The sequence below is a fragment of the Plectrocnemia conspersa genome, unplaced genomic scaffold, assembly GCF_051122295.1.
Source record: "Plectrocnemia conspersa isolate PC_06_02 unplaced genomic scaffold, ASM5112229v1 ptg000001l, whole genome shotgun sequence".
In the NCBI taxonomy this organism is placed as follows: Eukaryota; Metazoa; Arthropoda; class Insecta; order Trichoptera; family Polycentropodidae; genus Plectrocnemia; species Plectrocnemia conspersa.
The window spans coordinates 20,793,689-20,813,800 of NW_028277165.1; the positions used below are offsets into that span (position 1 = coordinate 20,793,689).

At 32.1% G+C, this 20,112-nt stretch overlaps 1 protein-coding gene across 6 annotated transcripts in view; it reads right to left on the minus strand.

Annotated features, from left to right (window-relative positions):
* Positions 1–2,292: 2,292 nt before the first annotated feature.
* Positions 2,293–20,112, minus strand: part of Grip (Glutamate receptor interacting protein) — a 37,216-nt gene continuing 19,396 nt past the window's right edge. For 5 of the 6 annotated variants that reach the window (XM_088189013.1, XM_088189046.1, XM_088189021.1 and 2 more), the window contains exons 3-15: positions 14,499–14,708; positions 9,120–9,352; positions 8,762–9,039; positions 8,408–8,703; positions 7,331–7,493; positions 6,648–6,874; positions 5,422–5,567; positions 4,860–5,358; positions 4,212–4,352; positions 3,256–3,753; positions 2,990–3,189; positions 2,532–2,636; positions 2,293–2,455 (exon numbers count right to left, since the gene is read on the minus strand). In XM_088189013.1, coding sequence (XP_088045139.1) covers positions 2,408–2,455; positions 2,532–2,636; positions 2,990–3,189; positions 3,256–3,753; positions 4,212–4,352; positions 4,860–5,358; positions 5,422–5,567; positions 6,648–6,874; positions 7,331–7,493; positions 8,408–8,703; positions 8,762–9,039; positions 9,120–9,352; positions 14,499–14,708 — 3,044 coding nt within the window. In that variant the 3' untranslated portion in view covers positions 2,293–2,407. Of the gene's footprint in view, positions 2,456–2,531; positions 2,637–2,989; positions 3,190–3,255; positions 3,754–4,211; positions 4,353–4,859; positions 5,359–5,421; positions 5,568–6,647; positions 6,875–7,330; positions 7,494–8,407; positions 8,704–8,761; positions 9,040–9,119; positions 9,353–14,498; positions 14,709–15,912; positions 16,054–20,112 lie in introns of those variants that run through there. The other variant, XM_088189049.1, reaches the window with a different exon arrangement.

Consider the following 20,112-nt stretch of genomic DNA (forward strand, 5'->3'; position numbering starts at 1 on the left):
ATTATTGATAAGCTCTTGCTATTCGTAGATTTACATACATCTTAGTTTATTCAGGTCTAAGAACCACACTAGACGATTCCATCGCGAATATGCCGCCACCAAGCAAGTACCGACCGGGGCGGCCCGCCCTCCCCCCCCCCCCATAGCTACGTTACTGCAGAAATATAAAATATGTGAGAATTGTACATCAAAATTGACGGGAAGATTATGGTAAATCTCATTGTCCTACTAAACGAACAATTCCCAACGTAGTGAAAAAAAATTAAATGACTGGAAGCGCTGGAGATAGGGTAAGTCGTGTGCATCATCGTGGCGCCCATTCAGTCGAAAATATTGCTGCTGTAAGTGAAAATGTAGCCGAAGATTTGGAATTGTCGATTCGTCGGCGTTCACAGCCTTTGGGCATATTTTATGGCTCCCTTTGGCACATTTTGCATCTGGGCTTGCACCTACACCCGTATAAAATTCAGATAACCCAAGAACTGAAGCCCAGAAACCATGGATAGCGAAGAATTTACGCAGATTAGTGCAGTAGGAAGTTTATGCTGATTTTTCATATAAAATATTTTCTGATGAAGCACATTTTCACCTCTTTGGGTACGTTAATAAGCAAAATTGTCGCATATGTGACAAGAAAAGTCTTCATCTGATTCACGAGAGAGCATTACATGCCCAAAAAGCAACTGTTTGGTGCGCATTGTGGTCAGGCGGCGTCATTGGTACTGTAACAGTCAACGGTGAGCGCTATAGGCGCATAATATCCGATTATTTTTGGCACGAAATCAAAGATATTGATGTGGAAGACATGTAGTTCCAACAAGACCAAGTGCAACCTGACACACATGTTTCGCGTAAAAAGTCAATTGGCCGGCAAGATCATGCGATTTAATGCCGTTGAAATCTTTTTGTGAAGTTAGGCTAAGAGTCATGTCTACGCCGACAAACCCGTAAAGTTTAAGTACATAAAAACCAACATCCGCCAAGATGTAGTAGAGATACCACCAGAAATGTGCAAAAATGTCATCGAAAGGATCGGCTGCTACAAATGTCTGGAGGCGGTAATTAAATTAATATTATTTTTTTATAAAAAATTAAATACATAAAAAAAATCCGAAAATATTCACTATAGTTGGATCATCCTTTATTTTTACAATTAAAATATCTTTACAACATAGTCGACATATGTTCTACGAGCCGCCACTGTTTTAACCCTTTCAAACCCTAGACGAGTTAATGCATTTAGTGTCGGCAATAAAACACGGTGCGACAGAAGCTGGATTGTGTGCTAATTTGTTGAATTTGCATCCGTCCTCGTGTGAGTTTTTAATGAGTTGCAGTCGCTACCGTGTTTCGCTTAACACTTAACACTCGGTGGTCACATCACCAAACAAAACGGCGTGTCGTACCATTCGCTCGACGAACACGAAATCCACGCCTAAAATACACGCGATGGTATTTGTAAAGCGAACAGACATGCACGGTAAAACTCTAGATCATATAATAATGTACTAACTTGGTTCTTGCTCCATGTAAGTTATTTAGAGTAAAAATATTTTACTTGTTTAACGTATTACGTGTTTTGTACGTATGCTATTCACGTGAAATATCGTGTACTTAAAAATATAAATATCCATTTTTTTTAAAATGACACTAAAAGACTTAAATATTAATAATAAGTAGACGTAAAAATATTTACATGTTACTAATTTTTTATAAAACGTTTATATCAATACAATAACCAGTTTGTAAATATAATATATTACTGGTTTATAACCATTTTCATGTTTAGAAGAATGAAACAGTTTTCAGACAACTATTTTTAAATAAAATTTGCCCCAAATCATGATCTCTTAAAAATTACTTGAGCAAATTTTGCAACCAATTTTCGTAGGTGTCTTCTATTATTATTTTTTAAATTAATATAAAAAATGCTTTACAAATTTTTCATCAATGATAAAAACTGAAAAAATGAAAACCGTTAAATGGACTTGGCAAATAAACAAAATCATTACCTCAACATACATCATTAGTCAATCTAATGAAATTTCTAACCCTCGTAAATCTTGATCTTGTGATCTTTTTGAAAAACGAAAACAACACTCGAGACGTATATAATAGTTTTATATTTATTTTAATTTAAGAATTTTTGTAAATATTTTTACAATAAATCAATAATAATAATCATACAAATAATAATTACATCTTAGTTAAAATGCTTAAAACATCTTTAACAAAACAAAGATAAAAAGTATAAATATCATCATAACTCTATGAATAAAATTATGTCGAATATACGTTTTCTAATAAATTGTTTTAATATATATACGTATGTACAAATGCATATTTTGATTTAGTTTACAGTAGTATATGATTTGCAGAATCTATGATGTTCATGTATCACAGATTTCTATATGGATTTTGTAATTAAATTGTTATTTCCTGGATAACCCATATTCTGAAAAACATAATAAGCAAATTAGTATTAATGCAATACAAAATATGTTATATTTTAGCGCACATTAATTATATACCTGAACATTCTCCCTTTGTAAAACTAACTCGATTCTGTCTCCGGCCGAAGCAATCAAAGGTACGGTTAAGCAACAATCAAAATCGACTGTCCTTGTGCCATTCACCTAAACACAGAAAAGTAATGAAATATGCCGTATACTTTCTATTCCTTATAATATATTAGGAAAGGATACAGTACATATACAATTGTTTATATTAACAATAATTCTGTAAGATATTTTATCAGATAAATTTAGGTCTGAATCGGTTTAAGAGAATAGAATGGAATGAAATAGAGACCTGAACAATAATGTACATATTTTGGTTATCCGTTAAATTAAATAGATGATAATACTTAAATTTTATTTACTTACTTTATTCTTATTATTTTCATTTTAAAGGTTTAGTAGTTTTAGATTTGAAGGTCAGCATCTTTTTGATTACACTTTAATATAAGTATGAGATAATTTGTACAAACTTGTAAAATACGGTCGAACGGCTTAATACGTCCGACGATATCAGCGGGGCCACCTCTGCGAATTCTGTTCACAAATACACCTCTGTTGAACAAACCATCAGATAAAGAGAATCCATAGTCGTCGTATACGACGTCCTTGTAAAGAGTCACATGATGGATCGTCGACGGATCGAGATGTTCGTTATCCATAGCGTATAAAGCTGAAAACATAAAGTATTCCCTATTCAAGTTCTATTGATTATAAACGAAATCACATTCTAACTCACTGTTTAAGAAATCAGGTTCGTTATGCTGATAACCATTGGGTAGTTGGTAAGGGAGCATGTTCGTTATACCGCAAGCTTCTTCTCCATAGTGTCCCGAATCTTCGTTGAACAGATACTCAGCGCAAAGATTATCTCTGATGTTTGGATATTGGAATGGATCCCTTTGTGGGTTGCTCATATCAGAATGCTCCAGTCCGTTATTGTCGATGCGATAATCATCAGAATTGTTCATTACATGAACGTCCGCTCTGGTGGTAGCGTTGCCGTCGGTTTGGGCGAAAGCGTTATTACCGTTTCTGTCGTTCAAATTGAACGATCTTGGAGTGTTTATATAGTTGAAGTTAGGAGGTGGCAGTTGATTGTCCGGGATGGACGCATTTTCGAGACACTTAATAACGGATGCTAGTAACTTGTTTTCGTCCGTTGGTAGATATGACAATCTGTTTTCAACTTCCGACGAGTTGTTCCTCGTGTTTTCATTAATGTCTGGTACTTTACCTTTAAGAAAAACGATTTGGATACAATTTATTTATATATAAAGGTCATGACTTAGTGGTATGGAGTTTTTTATGTTGGTCTATATCTTCACTAAGACAACACTTTGTTCCAGCCTGCGAGCAAGCGACATCCCATATTAACATATCAATTGTAATAATAATTTATATTACATTATTTTTATCTGCTAATGTAATTTTTTACTTAGATTTAATATTCAATAACGTTATTGAGTCCACGTTGAAGGAGGCGTATCGGTAAATAAATCACAATACAGATATTTCTACGATAGATTTTAATACGTGGTGCTATAGACAGATGATATTGTTTTTATGTATCAAATGTGTATGAAAAAAACTATTGATGCAGAAGATTTCTTGGAGCAAATATATATGAAAAGTATATAGTACTTTTGCTACATAATTCTTCAACTTCCGAACATCATTATATGTAATACTAACCTTGAGTATTCGCATCACGCTTATTCAACGTTGGTTGACTATCCCATGACTCAACTGCACTGTCAACAGATGCTAAACCAGGACTCGATTGTGGATTATTACCCTCTGATGTACATTCGCCATTTTCCAATTGCACTTCATCTAAAAAAAGTGTCTTATTAAATCATTCTTAATAAAAAATTCAGTATGAATAAAGTAATATAAATTATCAAAACAAATATGAATACCAATTAATCTGGTTATAAACAAATTACTGGAAGAGTTCTGAAGGAACTTTCCAAATAAGTATTAAGGTATATCAAGTTGATTTTCAATGGTGTACTTAAACAGATATTTTCCATTTGAGTTAAATGAAACTCAAATAAGTATCATACAGAAAGATCTCCATAAAATTAATAATTATTATTTGACACTAAAGTCATACTTCAATGTCAATTTCTATAAGGAACGAACATCACTTCATCCAAAAAATCTGAAGTTCCGTAAAGCAGCATCATGAGATCAATCCTGTATTTGATAAAAACGCAGATGTTGCATCAAATATCTGCAGAAGAATCTAAGCTAGATCGATACTATAAAACTAGTCAAAAAACTTTGCGATGCAAAAATTGAAATCCTAATTATTTTAATAAAAAATTAAGCACCCACCACGTTCACGGTACATCTTTAAGAAAACCTGTTTCTTAGCAAACTGAAGCATATTTATGACTTCGGATAGCGTCTTTTGCTGAACGCTCTCGCCGTTTATGAACAAAATCTCATCGCCAACTTTCAGCACACCGGATCGTTCAGCCGGACTGCCTTTAGCTAGTCCGGTAATTTTTATCGGCTCACTAGAGTCTTCGCTTCCAGAAATCGTCAAACCGAGCGTTCCATCTTTTGGTTTCATTAGCTGCAAATCGAAGATGTTGGATTGACTCGACGAACCTTCTTGATTCTCCATGATAAATTTAGTCGAATTAGATGGAGCGTAAGTGCTGCTGGATTTGATCGAAGAGTTTATCGATGAGTCGGCTCTATTATATTGATAGTTGGATGGATAGATTAGCTTCTTTGCTCCCAAATCACACCAATCTCTTCCCGTTTTTTTAACTGTTAAAGTTATTATATCGTCAGGGAAGTTTTGCAAGATACTGAATGCAGCTTCCTGAAATGTATAATATATTTAATTAAAATGTTTATGCTTTATTATTATTGTTTAAACACTCACTAAAGATAGATTGCTTAAAGGTTGAGAGTCGATAGCGATCAAATGATCACCGACGCTAAGTGTACCACTTCTGTAAGCCACTGATCCAATTTTTATGTTGGATATTACCATAGGCTCGTCGCTGTTGATTCCTCGCTGTTTACTTCCTTTAAAATATATTAAAATAATAATATAAAGTTTTAAATAATTCAGAGCATTTTAATATATGTAATCTGTTGAAGATATTTTTATATTTCTAAAAATAATTTCATATAATTTTATTTTTTTAATAAAAAAATAATTATTTTATACAATTAATGTTATTTATAGAATTTAATACATTTATAGAATCAGTACTAGTATCTTATCTCTTAATAGATTATAATTCAAATCATAGTAAGAAATTCATTTAAAATAGTACAAAATTTGGTCAATAGGTGTCTATAGCACATTGTAGTCAAAATTGAAAAATACATGTTTGTTTAAAAGTTGTTTTTAAAATTCTTTAATAGTTATAGATAAATAGAATTGCTCTTTTTCCAAATATGAAATTAAGTATGATTAAAATGTATTTGAAATTAATTGTTGTTATTAAAACTAAATTAGTTCGTAAAGCAGTCAACAGATGTCTATGAAAAATAAAGTTTATATACTACTAATATAGCATTAAAAATAATAGTAATAAATTTTCGATAGAACAAATAAAGATAAAACCAATAAACGCATAAAAATGCATCGAAATTAAATTCCTAAACTCTCAGGGGCAAGCGTAATAATACAATTGCACAAAAATGTTCCATTTAATAAACCAATATTTACACTATGCAATACTTTTGCCTTTTTTCTGCCATAAAACGAGGTAAATATTTATGCTGGATCAAATACATTTATGAAGTTTGTTAAAGTTGAAAAAAATATGCATAAAATAATAAATTTACTATTCTCTCCATAAAAACTTTAATAATAAAAATGCAATTAAAAAGTTTTTCTGCTATTTTTTGTAAATAAAACCATTAGCTAATTATTTTATGTAAAATCTTTCACCCAGATGAGAGTCAAAATCTTAAGAACATTATAATATTTGGAATCTAACGAATTTCAACTAAATAAAGCATAACTGGCCAGACATTATTAGTGTAACGATACAAATATGAGAAAGCGGTATTGGTTGATTAAAAACGGAGTGAGTATCTAAATATGTTTTCACACTAAATGCATGCACACGATAGTCTTAGTCCCTTTTTAACCTGTTATCGTGATTCCCAACCCTGCGCCGCTTTTCGCCAGTTTCACGTTGAAAACACCGCTAGAGGCTTCGACGGAATCAGCCATACTGAATTCTATCTTAACATTGAGGTACCTCGTAGTCGTCGAGTCGTTGGTCTTCTGGAGTATTTCGTTGGCCGCCTGAGTAGTCAAGTTCTGCTGGGAGTTGATGGACAATACTCGGTCCCCCAGCTGAAGACACCCAGTTCTGCAAAAGGTCCGAAGCGAACTGATTAGTCAATTTCGCGAGAAACACTCATCGGGTGATGATTGGTATAGGGGGGGTTTTTGCAAGCTTGCAATTTGATTGTTTTATTTTAAAATAGTTTATATATCGATAACGAAATAGAAATATGTTTTGTCTTCCTTCATTGCATTTCTCGACGTGTGGGAATTTGATTAGTTGTCATTGTAAAACAATATAAAAAAACTGCCTAATGCAACGTTGCATCTACTCAAATTGCCACATTGTGACCTTATTATGGAGGTATCAAATATTTTTCCCATCCTATAACTAATCTATCACTATTTACATTATATTTTTTTTAAAGTTGCTTTGAACTAGATGCCGTCTAGTATGTAAAATGAATCATAGAAATATGCGCAGCAGCATTATCTTAAATTACACTTTTTTTGTTTTTTTTCTAGGAAGTTAATCAAATACCTATAAGCAGGTGACTGATGAGTAATGTGAGAAATCAACAACAACTCTCTATCTTCGCAAACTGTGATACCACTGTCGTGATTGGGAGGAATGTCTAGCTGTAGTGATAAAACTTCTGTCCGGCATACGCCCACGCCGGTTACGAAGTTATTGTGATGGAATTCTGAAAATTGATATATACACATAGTTTATATTTAATAATGGAACAGAAAATTCATTAGTCAATTTACTAGTATATTTTTATTTAAACACTTAACATTTATGATGAGATAATTCATGACGGAACGATACAAAAAAATAACTGGGCTTTATTTCTAAATTCAGCGTTTCATTACTTTCGCGCAGAGTATGCTTGCGCTATTTCCATGTCAGGAATCCACCCATTAAACCAACGATACTTCATCTGATTGACGTTCCCAGTTACATGGAACTGTCACGAGCCAAGATTATGCATTATGTCTACGACAGCAAAAGAAATAAGTAACAATCATCAACTGACAGATTTTTCTATTAACTTAGGCACTTAATTTTGTAGTAATCATTAGTTATTATAATATTCTCAGAGTGTATTTTCACATTTTATGCCAGCTTTAGATATTTTATTTAATCCTATCTAAAGGACAAGCTGTATTTTAATTAACTATGGGTATCAGAAAGAAAAAAGTGTTTGGAATAAATCACCTCAAAGCCACCTATTTTCAGAATTAAAAAGAAATATATTCCAAGAGTATAAAATATATATAAAATACTTGTAAAATACTTATACACTTATACTATAGAAAGTACAGTTGTGGTCTTATTTTCAATTTTTATTGAAAATTAAGTTTCATATAATATAATATTATTTTGTAGTGTGAGAGTTTTTGTGGGAGCCCTCGGCAATACCACGCTAGTGACTCGTGGCATTAAAAAGGTTAGTATGATACATATTTACACCGAGATGTGCGAGTATATGCCTATGTTTTCACCAGTTTTTTTAGTTATTTTAATCGCTCCGTCATTTTACAAGATCTCTGGAATTGTACTTTAAGTTTAAGCTATGTTTCCAGATCTAAAAAATACTTTAATTTAATATACCTGTATCATCAAACGTTTTCGGTAATGAGCTCTGTCTGAATTGTCTGTTCTGCCTATGCGACTTTCTAGAGTTGATCGTGGACATGCCAGACATTGGACTACTAGGCTGATTTCTGTGATTGGAAAGTCTCAAGTTCTTCAGAAGCATGTGCACCGGATATATCTGAAGCTGAGTGAATCCCTTATTAGAATAATTCTCCATGTAGCACATGACGTCTTCTGGAGTATACGAAGAGTTTTCTATCAGCAGATCGTCCACCGCCAACACTTGATCGCCTGGATGTAGAGCGCCACATCTGTAATTAGAAGCGCATTAACACCACAAGTGGACAATGGAATATTTTTAGAACCCACCTATCCGAAATGCTCGCAGGAATGATGCTTTCAATGTAGACGCCCGGCGAAGCATCGGAATGCTGAGACCCGAAACACTCTTCGTTGAAACTCTTGTTGGTAAGGATGAGCCCCAAGTTTTCGTTACATTTTCTTTCTATTTCTATGAGCAAGGGACCAGTGGCGAATTTCACGGATTCCATCACAGAAATATCGTATTCTATGGTTAGTAGTGTGTTTAGCGGGCTGTTTTGTAGAATCTGGTGCGTGTCGGTCAAGGACTTGTTTGCTAATGATGTCTGTTTAAGATAAAAGTATTTTAGTAGTTGTGCTTTTATTGTGTTAAAAAATCAATTTAAAAATAATTAATTAGTCTCACATTGTCTACTTTGAGGAGTCGATCCCCAGATTTGATCCTGGCAGTGGAATGGGCTGGTCCTCCGGGTCGAACGTGCGTCACCAGAAGAGGACCAGCTCCTTGGACCGTTCCCAGGCCGCATCCTTGCAACCCTCTCGCCTCTCCTCCCCTCAGCGTAATGCCTAGCGACCCGTTGACCTTCTGCACGTTAACTTGCGCCACCTTCGTCGTGATGCACAAGGAGCTTTGCGAATCTGAAATTCAAATATATAATAAACCAGATTTTCCAAGACGGAAATAGGAAAGTTTGTTTAATTAGTTTTTCGCGGAGACCGGAGGGCATAAATTAGATTTCATACGGTGTTCGTCACGGCCTCCCGTGTTTTAATACACCCGACCAAAATAAATAATAAGCAAAGAGGAGCCGGGATCGAGTGAGATACTGGCTGGTAATTTTTTTTGTACAATTGAGTCGGGTTGCGATTTCGAGCGTGAAGAAGCCCGAGACTTGAGAGACATATTTTGCGGATGGACCGTGGCGGGCTGGTGTGAAAATGCTCATGTTAAAAAGAGTCACTCCTTGAAAAGTAAAGTTTTTATTTATAGTGATATTTTGAGTTCAAATGTACAGAAAAAAAAATATTTTCACAAGTGGATAAAATTAGGGTTCGCAATAACTTTAGGACCGATACCGGTAATACCAGTATTGGGGCAAAAATCGACATTCGATACTACCGGTATTACAAAATGAAATACCTTTCTAATATTTTTTTAAATCCGTACATTATATTTTAAACCAAATTTTAACCTTCTTGTTTATTATTTAAAAGAAAAAACATATAGACAACAAAATATCAAATCTTGAATCCTTAGATTTTTTGCAAAATTCTCAAGCAACAATATATTACAGCATAAACTTAGCAATATAGCAGTTAGTTTGACTTTGAATGATTGAACAGATAAGGTAACTTAACAACGTTAAAAAGATAGGGACGTCATTTGGGGGGGAGGGCAGGTGTGGGCATCCCCTCCCCTTGAATTTGGCCAGACAGATACGTTAATTAATGATAAACTATTCATCTTAATGAAATCGAAATATTAAAAACACGACTAGCCATTGGCTAACATTTCCCCTCCCCCCCCTCCAGAAAAGGTTAAAATGACATCCCTGATTCTAAACCTGAAATTCTCGGGTGAAACAGTCTCGCATCTATCCCGAAATATTTTTTTTAAATATATCGTTTTAGTGAAATTATATCGGAATACATTTTCACCGGTAGATATATATTATTACCAGTAAAAATATAATTAATCTGGCAGATGCTAGTAGAATTATATAATTTTAACTTTTCCATTTACATACTTATTACTTTTTATTTAGATGCGATTTATAAATTTTACAGTGAATGTGTATTTTTCAATAAAGTTATACTTTCACTAGTGAAGTCTAAATATATTTTCACCAGTGGATATGTATTTCCACTAGCGAAAATATAATTTAGCTGATTTCTTTGCTACTCTATAATTTTGACAGTTGCGAAACGTCCATTTGCTGTTCGAATCCAAACCCAATTTGTCCTAATGAAAGTTCTAAAACTAATTACCGTTTTAAAACATTCATTAGATCAAGTCCAAAATACAAACTAAGCCAACTCATCTCTCAGGAGAAATTAAGCAAAAAATATGTACAGACAGAAGTCACATCCTACAAATTACTCCATAGTTTGTCTGCACTTGGATATTATAGTTTAAAAAAATATGATAGCTATCTTTACTAGTATTACTACAGAATTCTGATATAAGAGTATTGGTTAAAGTGTATTCAAACCAAATTTTGGTCAATAGGAGGGCGCAAAAAATAATTATCACTTCTCAGAAGGCAAAAATTCACGTCAAAAGTAATAAAATCGTGTCGGCGCCGTTGCAGTGGGAACGCTCGGTAACGAGCGTTCCCACTGCGACGGCGGCGACACGATTTTATTGCTTTTGACGTGGATTTTTGACTTCTGAGAAGGGATAATTGTTTTTTGCGCTCTCCTATTGATCAAAATTTGGTTTAAATATACTTTATTCGATTCTCACTTTTTGCTAGTCGTAATATTGTTTAAAAACGCTTGATAACCGAGCGTTTTCACTGCGATGCGACGGCACGATTTTATTGCTTTTGGTGTGGATTCTAAACAGGGACCTCTTTGAATTTGCCATTTAATGATATACTATGAATCTTAATGAAATGGTAGTATTAAAAAAATTACTACCAACTTCCAAAATTTTCTCCCCCCTTCCTCCTAGAAATAGCTGAAATGATTGCTTATAGATATTAAATATAACCATTTGTTATGATTGTAATTTAATTGTAATGCAATAAAAATCAAACTAAAAATTCTACAGGTCACAAATTTCTACAAAACAATCATCCGCGCTAGTAAATTGTAAACATGAAAATATGTACAATGAAATATGAAAATATGTACATAAAAAAATGTACATTGTAAACATAAAAAGGGATAATTATATAATTAAAAAATATAATATACTGAAACAATAATTTTTTTATTACCAAGTAATAATAATGTCAGTATCGGTAATACCGGTATCGAAAATGTCGGTTTCATTGCAATCCCTAGATACAATGGAAAATAACTAAGACTTTATTTCAGTTATTATTACGGAACTTTATAAAAATGACTGATGAATGATACAGTAACATAACAAAGTATATTATCTCTGTGCCAACAATTATTATTTTATATTATACCAATAGATTTATTGATTTCACAGTATATTTACAAACAAAAATCGTAGAAGGAAAGATGTTCTTGATATCTTAATTTAATTCTGACATTGGCTTTTAGATTAAAAAAAGAGCAATGGCTTCTGAAATATGATAAAATATAAAATCATCAATTTATTTATAGAATATAATATTTAATTCGCACGACACTTATTTTATTGAATATCCACTAAATTTCAATACCAACAATATTATAAATAATAACCCATTATTTTTTCCGTATTTTAAATGCAACAGTATTTAACTTAGTAACTTAAAATACTATATTTTCTATTCAAAGTAAATCATTATCATTAATTTATTAGGACTTTCGTTAATGTTGTCTCTTGACACTTTCAAGCTGAAAAAAAAACACGTCCCATAAGCTCGTTTGTTACAAGATACTTATAGAAACGCTAACTGTTTTTTGGCGGCAGGTATTTCGAATTTTGGCACCATTACAAAATCCAATCAGCGTTACGTTTGAAGCGGTTGTTTCTAATCCCAAACTACAGACATTGTGGTCAAACCATATCGATTTACGATTGCTTTCTATATTTATTTTACAAATGCAAATTCTGATTTTTAACTTAAACGTTAATTTTAAGTATTTAATCACAGCTTGTCGAGACACATTGAAAGTTACGCAAATGTAATTACTCTCAAAGTTAAAGCGAAGCAAATATAACAATAAAACAGTTAAATCCAACATTCTAAATTGTGTAATGTTTAAACTTCTTATTCGCACAGTGCTCTAAACTCTAAAGCACATGTGTTTATTTTTTATTACCGGTAGTGATGAAATTTCTATTTCACAAAATACATTTTTTACGACTTCTTCAATCAAATAACACTTCTAAGAAATTATCTTATCTAATAAATTATTTTTCAGATATACACATAATATGACATTATATTAAAAATATAACAAATAGTGTTCTTATAGTATGTTGATCGTTAAAACGAATATTAATACTTAACGAATTGATATCTATTGGTCGAGTAATTAAAAAATAACTTTGAGAGACCTTAAAAATCGAAAATTAAATAATTTTTGATTGACTTTATCAAACGCTTTTTCAAAATCTATGTATATAACATCCACTTGTATACTAAGTAAAGTGAGTCTAATAGCTTTGAAACAAAGCAAAACAAAAATATTAGGTTAGTGACAAAAGATTGGCGAAAACCATGTCTATAAATATATTTTAATGTAATCTAATTTCGAATTATTTTGCAGGTATTGAAAGCATGTTTACAAGCCTTTAAGTATAAACGCACGACTGTTTACCCTTATGACCTTAGGGCATTTCCACAACTTTGGAAAAGAAGAGGATCGCAACCATAAATAAAACAAACCGAATAGGATTCATAAGACCATCCTTTCAGAATGTAGTCTGTGATATAATCTGGTCCCGAAAAATAAATGGCCTTTAAATTGCTAAATCCGTAATCCAGAAAAAACAAACTTGAGTTTTTGATAGACTACAAAGTTGACCATGAACGCTGTGTGTAAAATCCAAATGTGATCTAATGTTATGGTACACGGTTTGAAAATATTTAGCAAACCCATCAGCAACATGTTTAAAACCTTCAAATTTGATGCTGTTCCAGCTCATAGACGACAGCTAAAAGTGGTCGTTCCGTTTGAGTTTACGAATTTGCAGAATCTTGGATCTAAAATCAACGACTATTTACAATCTGTAATATTTTGATGGCAATTTTAAATCACGATCTCTGCCCACAATCTCAGATTATAAATTCATCTTATACGAGAGTTAGCATCAACTGAGACTTGGGCAGCTGATTCCCTCTTCACGAATCCAAAATTCACAGTACAATCTGACCTTTGGAGATGACTGGATAATACGAGACGCAGATAAGTTTACGATAAAACATCACATATTTATAGTAATTACACATGATTCTAAAATTGCAGCACATATAATAATAATTTATAAACGGAATAATTTTGCATACGTGACCGCTAGGCTAAGAAAAACTTTTTATCGAAATCAGAAATAGATAATTTATATATTATTTTAAAATACAATATTTCACATCCATAAGATCAAGAAACACTGTTCTAGCAAGGCCCTGTATAAAAATTACCAATCAATAAAGTCGTCAGAGGTTCAACGTATGGAATATTTTTTTCCAAAAATTATATTAAAAAAATGCTAACCTAGCACAATAGCAGCTTTGCGGCAATCTACTTACAACTTAGAACTACGTCAACTGTCACTAATCTAAAGCACTATCTTACGTCTCTTACTTCTAGGCACATGTTTTTATTACACTCCCTATATTTACGTGACTTTCAGTTGATAACTTAGCGTAAATTTTTGGATTACTTTTCAAGCGATTTCTTAAACATAAACTGATTTTTATTTAAATTTGTAAATATGACTTATATTAATTTATTACTATTTTTTCATAATAAATTTTTTAAGAGATATAAGCGTTAAAAGTGTGACATGTTTTCGTTGCATCCGTCCTATTGAAGATGCCAGTTCTACGTCAAAAAGATTATTGAAACAGAATGAAATAAAAGTTCTGAAAGGCATGTTCTCTTTAAATGAGATACTCTGTCAACCTTAAACCAAAATAATAAAAAAAGCACCTACCATAGTTAGGTAGATAGTACTCGACTTCCAGTGATGCCCTCTCCTCGACGTTGTCCAGTAGCGCCAGCACTTCATCATTGGTGAGTCTTGCGGTGGCGATGCCGTTGATGCTGCTAATTCTGTCGCCGGGAGCAAATCTGTCAGCATCGTGAGCCGCCGACTCCTTCTTGAAGCCGGCGATGGTCGGCAGCAGGCCTGGCTCGGACCTTCCTAAAATTACATACAAACATTTAATATAAAACAAAAAGTCGGACGGGGGCGTCTGTGCGCTTCTGTTGCGTCACGCGCCGCCATCGTGGCGCTAGCGTAGCTTCCGTTTGCCGTTAATTTTATTTTTGTATTCATACACTAATCGACAACGTTGACCATAACGCAATAGAGTGCGACCATGTCTTCATCATTCAAATATTTTAAATACAATAATATGTACATATGTATATGATATTATAGAAATCAGATTTTTTTATATTCCAATGCAACTTTTAATAATGAACTGTACAATATATGTATTTGGTAATTGTATCTATATGCACATTAATTTATTTTTTAAAAGATAAACTACCATAACCTAAAAAACAGATTACCCCAGTGGCGTAGCTAAGGAGCGGTGGAGGGACCGCCCCGGTCGGCACTTTATTAGGGGCGGCATTTTCGCGATGATCGGACCGTTTGTGTAGTGTGTGTTAAAAATATATATTTACAAATAGCTAAGAACAAAATTAAATATGTGAAAACGTTAATGATCGGCGTTAAGGATTACTCCACAAATAATCCAAATTAATCTATAAATATAATGAGTCAGAAATCATTTGTATACTTTTCTGCGACAAAAACTTCATGGACTTTTGGCTCAACGACAGTACGTCCACGTTAAAAATCCAGCCGAACAGTAACTCATGCGACAATATATCCAACGACATTACGACCCCAAACAAAAAAAAATAAAAAATAATAATTAAAAACAATCAAAATATCGACGAATCGAGGGGTGGCGGAAATTCGCATTTTAATTTTCAATATTATTTAGTGACCTGTTCTTTCAAATAAAATCTCAAGATAAAAAGTTTATCAAGTAAAAATATTATCAGAAACTTTCAAATCATCGGAATATAACAAAAAGTTATAGTTTTTAACGATCATGTCGTTGTTAATAATAAAAGTAACAGTTGACCCTGATTGAAATCCTGCTGATCTCTAAAAGAGGTAAAATTCTCCTGTAACTCATTCACGATAACTCACAAATAAATATCTTACTCGTAGATACTATTTTTCTCAAAGTAAATATTAATGATTTAACATTTTTCTATAATTTATTTAGCCCCCCAAATTAATATGGTTATTGCTATATGATTGTATATCTAATGAGAGACTAATGATTGTATACTTAAGGAAAGACAAAAAACTGCATGGTTACCAGGCGCGTACGGTGAGATATAATCTTTTTCGCTCGCTCGCGTGCTAAGTGACGAGAGTGAGTGAGCACTCACTCTCAATTTTTTTTAAATATTATAATATAAAGCCCAGATGTGCACTAACAAAGATATATTAAAAGACGTACTCAGGTTTCAACTAACAAAGCACGACTGACATTAATTTTAGAATTACCTAATATTTATTCGGCTGACATTTTTTTAATATTTAAAACTATTCTTTATAATACATACATAAAAAACAGTTGTATAAACAAAATTTATATAAATCTGGCGGCCAACGTCAGAAGAATATTTTCACGTTGAAGTCCATTTTATTATTGATTTTGGTTAGTGTGACGCGTATTTTTAATATAGCTAAACGACCCGGATTGATATTGTTTAGTTATTTGTGATACATAATTTTATTTATTTAACTAATATAATAATACAATATTGTATTATAAAAAATATCATTTAAGCGAATTTAAATATTTAAAAGCAGTTTAAATAAAGTGAAAAATAATCTATTGTAAAACATTCTCGTCTCGCATCAGTAGCCGAAACGATTAAAAACGTAGATCGTTAAAACAGAATTTATCGAATCAGATTTTTATTTCTCTCCATTGTCACCATCAGTATAAATTTCGTTGAAGACGTAAACACGTTATAAAAGCTAAAATTTGATTTTATTCTCCTCTGAACGCGCCACTGCTTAAGATAATTTTATTTTATTATAAAGACGTATTGTATCAATAAAAATTAAAGTTCGTTATACGATAGTTTTTACAGACAATGAGATATAGTTTTATTTATATTCGACACTGCTAATAAAATCTATTTGGCTATGTGGGTCAAATGCTTAGAACGGCTGAAAAAATATAAATACGTAAATATTATCAACCACTAATAGCTTTAATTATTTAATAATTTCCTTTAAACTCGTATATTTTTTATACATTTTATTCCTATATATTATATTTATATTCCAGGATTATACTTAAAAAACATATAGCTTAAAGAGAACCATTTTTTAATATTTAAATTTATAAATCGGGAGGCGATTCTTCAGAAATATTAGGCAAATGTAACCTATATTAAAAAAAAACATATACTACACGACGACATTAATGTATTAAAAATACTTTTTTAATATTAAATTGAATCGATGTATTTAAATCGATGGTCTGATCTTCACGACCATAAAATGTATTTAAAAAGTTTTAATTATAATCTTTAAAAACATAGATATTCAACGGTAGAAAACCATTGATCAGTCAAAGGGATCGTCGGGATTGAGAAACATGTCAGATTGTAAACTTTCACGTGTTCCAAAATGGTTGTTTTTGCCAAAAGCCGTACTAATTGCTTTCGGCAACGTTTGACTCATCCGGCGCTCCTCCATCTGCTCGCTAGACGAATTACGATTTTTAACATTTTAAAAATAAACTTAATATTCTGCTAATAACTCAACGAACGCCGTGTTGCGTTACAGACAGACACACACATAAACACTGGAAGACCGCAAACAAATCTGCAGCAGCTTTCACTGACATCCAACGGAGCGATAAGGGTTAAAACGCAGATGGGGTCAATGTGTATAAAACATTGAATCACAGTTCAAGCAAACGGGAACAGGAGATTAGGTCTGTAATGATCGAAATATATACACATTACGCATTATTCATTTACACGAAAATTGGCACGTGTCCAAATTGAATTTGCGAATAAATCTAAATAATATGGCGTTGTATAAATCAAACGACTTGTTAAATAGAAGAATTGGGTGTGTGCATATATTTTGCTTGTTTAACTTCTTTATATCTACGTTTGTAATACTAAAGAAATATTGAACATGGTGTAAAAATAAAAAACTTTAATAGTAGTTATATATATTTGATAATCCACCCTTCAATAATTTTAAGAAATGTTAATAGTTAACAATTGATACTGCGTTAAATTCTAGCTGGAGTTCCTCAGAGAAGTCCGCTCGGGCCGTTACTTTTTGTATTGTATACGAACGATATCCCAAAATTTAAAAATAAGCATTTATACAGCTTTTTTTAACGAATGCTTATGGTTTTAAACCAAACGCGAATTAATTACAACAGAAATCTTTTGAAATTTGGATAAATACCTTGTGAGGTAGAAATTTAAAATTAATCTTTCGTAAATATAGTTGACTTTGTTTTATTATAATAAAACAGAGTCAACTATATTTACGAAAGGTAGATAAACTTTGTGTTTGCCTCTCCAAAGTGAACAGAACAGTAATGTAAAATGGAAATATAGCGTTTAATAACCGAGTTTTCACCTAAGCTTAATTTTATTATACATAAAACTTTGCATTAAATGGCTTGCCGTCATTGCGGCCCTTAGACTGATATTAAAAGAAATAAAATCTGACCGAACAGACATAGGCCAAGATCCAAGCCTGTTCAGGATATTATTGCAACTAAACAATAAAATTTAATACACCCTTTTATACTAATCTAAAAAAACATAACACCTAGCATTCATATGCCAACAATTAAAGAACAATGTAAATTTCATACCAGAAATATTTTATGAATAATAACACATATTTTATGTATCAGAAACAACAATAAAAACAACCTTATATTCAAATTTAAGCACATATCGCTTTAGTGGCTGAAGACCACATAGCAATGGTTTCAGATATTCAACTAAATTATCTTAAATTAGCACCCAATTAATTTTTTTACTTTTTCTTTTATTTAAATTGTAAAAGGCTTTTCCCTTAAATTATATAAAAATGTATATCAAACAATAATACAATAATATTTAATGATATTAGCTGTTTGTACCTCACTGTCATGAGGTACCGAAGCTAGTGAGTGTGCGAATACCGGACCCTAAACTTTTTGGGTTTTAAATATTATTTTCGCTTCGTAATCAATTAGATATGTTTAATAAAAAAAAATACGAAAGCATAGCAAACCATAACCCAAAGTTTTTAATAAGAACAGAATAAAAAGTATTTTTTGGAGTTTTCATTTATGTGAGAATATTTGGCGTTGCGTGGGTTGTAAATTAAGAATCCTGTGTAAAGATTTTTACGTACTAAAATATTTAAAAGATGTATTCGTCTTTCAATTTATCGTATCCGCACCCTGCGTATGAATCTCGGTATTAAATTTAAGAAAAAAAAAGTTATAATGATAAAATATCCATATACTTCCAGCTACGCTAGCATTTAAACAGCATACAGAGTAAAAATCCCATGAAAATATACATTTTTAGTACTATATGAACACTGATTTATTACAAGATTAAAACTCAAAACAGTGAAACGAGTATAAAAATACGCATCTCACACATTAACGTCTAATTTTTCGGCGAAAAGTCCATGATTTTGTTATATATTTCAACGGAACTAGGATATAAATATCAATTTTGTGTCGAATAAATTTATTTCGCGCTTCGTTTTGACGCACACTGTACTCTAATTATAACGTGAAAACACGAACTGGAAATCGAGTTTCGATACTAAATTATTTTAGCAGCGGGTTTAGAGTTAATTTATTAGTTTTTTATACGCGTATAAATATTGTATGAACCATATTTTTCCGGAATGAGAAAGTGGGACACGTGAATTATTCTTGGATGGAGTTTTTTGTACAATATTATTATTGTTTCACTATACTTATTTAAGTCCATATGATAGATTATTTTTAAGACACCTATCCAAGTGGTGTGCATCTGGATTTGTGCAATTAACATTGTTCAACTTGATTAATGGTTCCAAAGAAGGGCTCTTAAGTTCTATATTTAATCACAAGCTTATGTACACCTAATGGATGATTAATTATGAAATGTATTGAGATTCGTTATTTATGGAATAAATTTAATACACTGTGAGAATAGTTTTTTTTTAATTGCCTCTTCAGAATTATAATTATAATTAACGACGTTTCTTGTTTGGAAAAAAGTATTTAAAAAACAGCAACTAAATATACTTATACATCTATAAGTGTAAACCAAAATCTCGTAACTATAAAAAAAAATCAAAACCAGAAATTATGTTAAAACTTCACTTCAATTAGGTTAAATTTAATAGATTGTTTATATTTTAAAACCTCTTATATTATGTATATTTTGACGGGATTTACTGGTCAAGCATCTCATATTACATTACAGTATAAACACTCTTCGTCTGTCTGGTCCAGGGATTGACAACCATA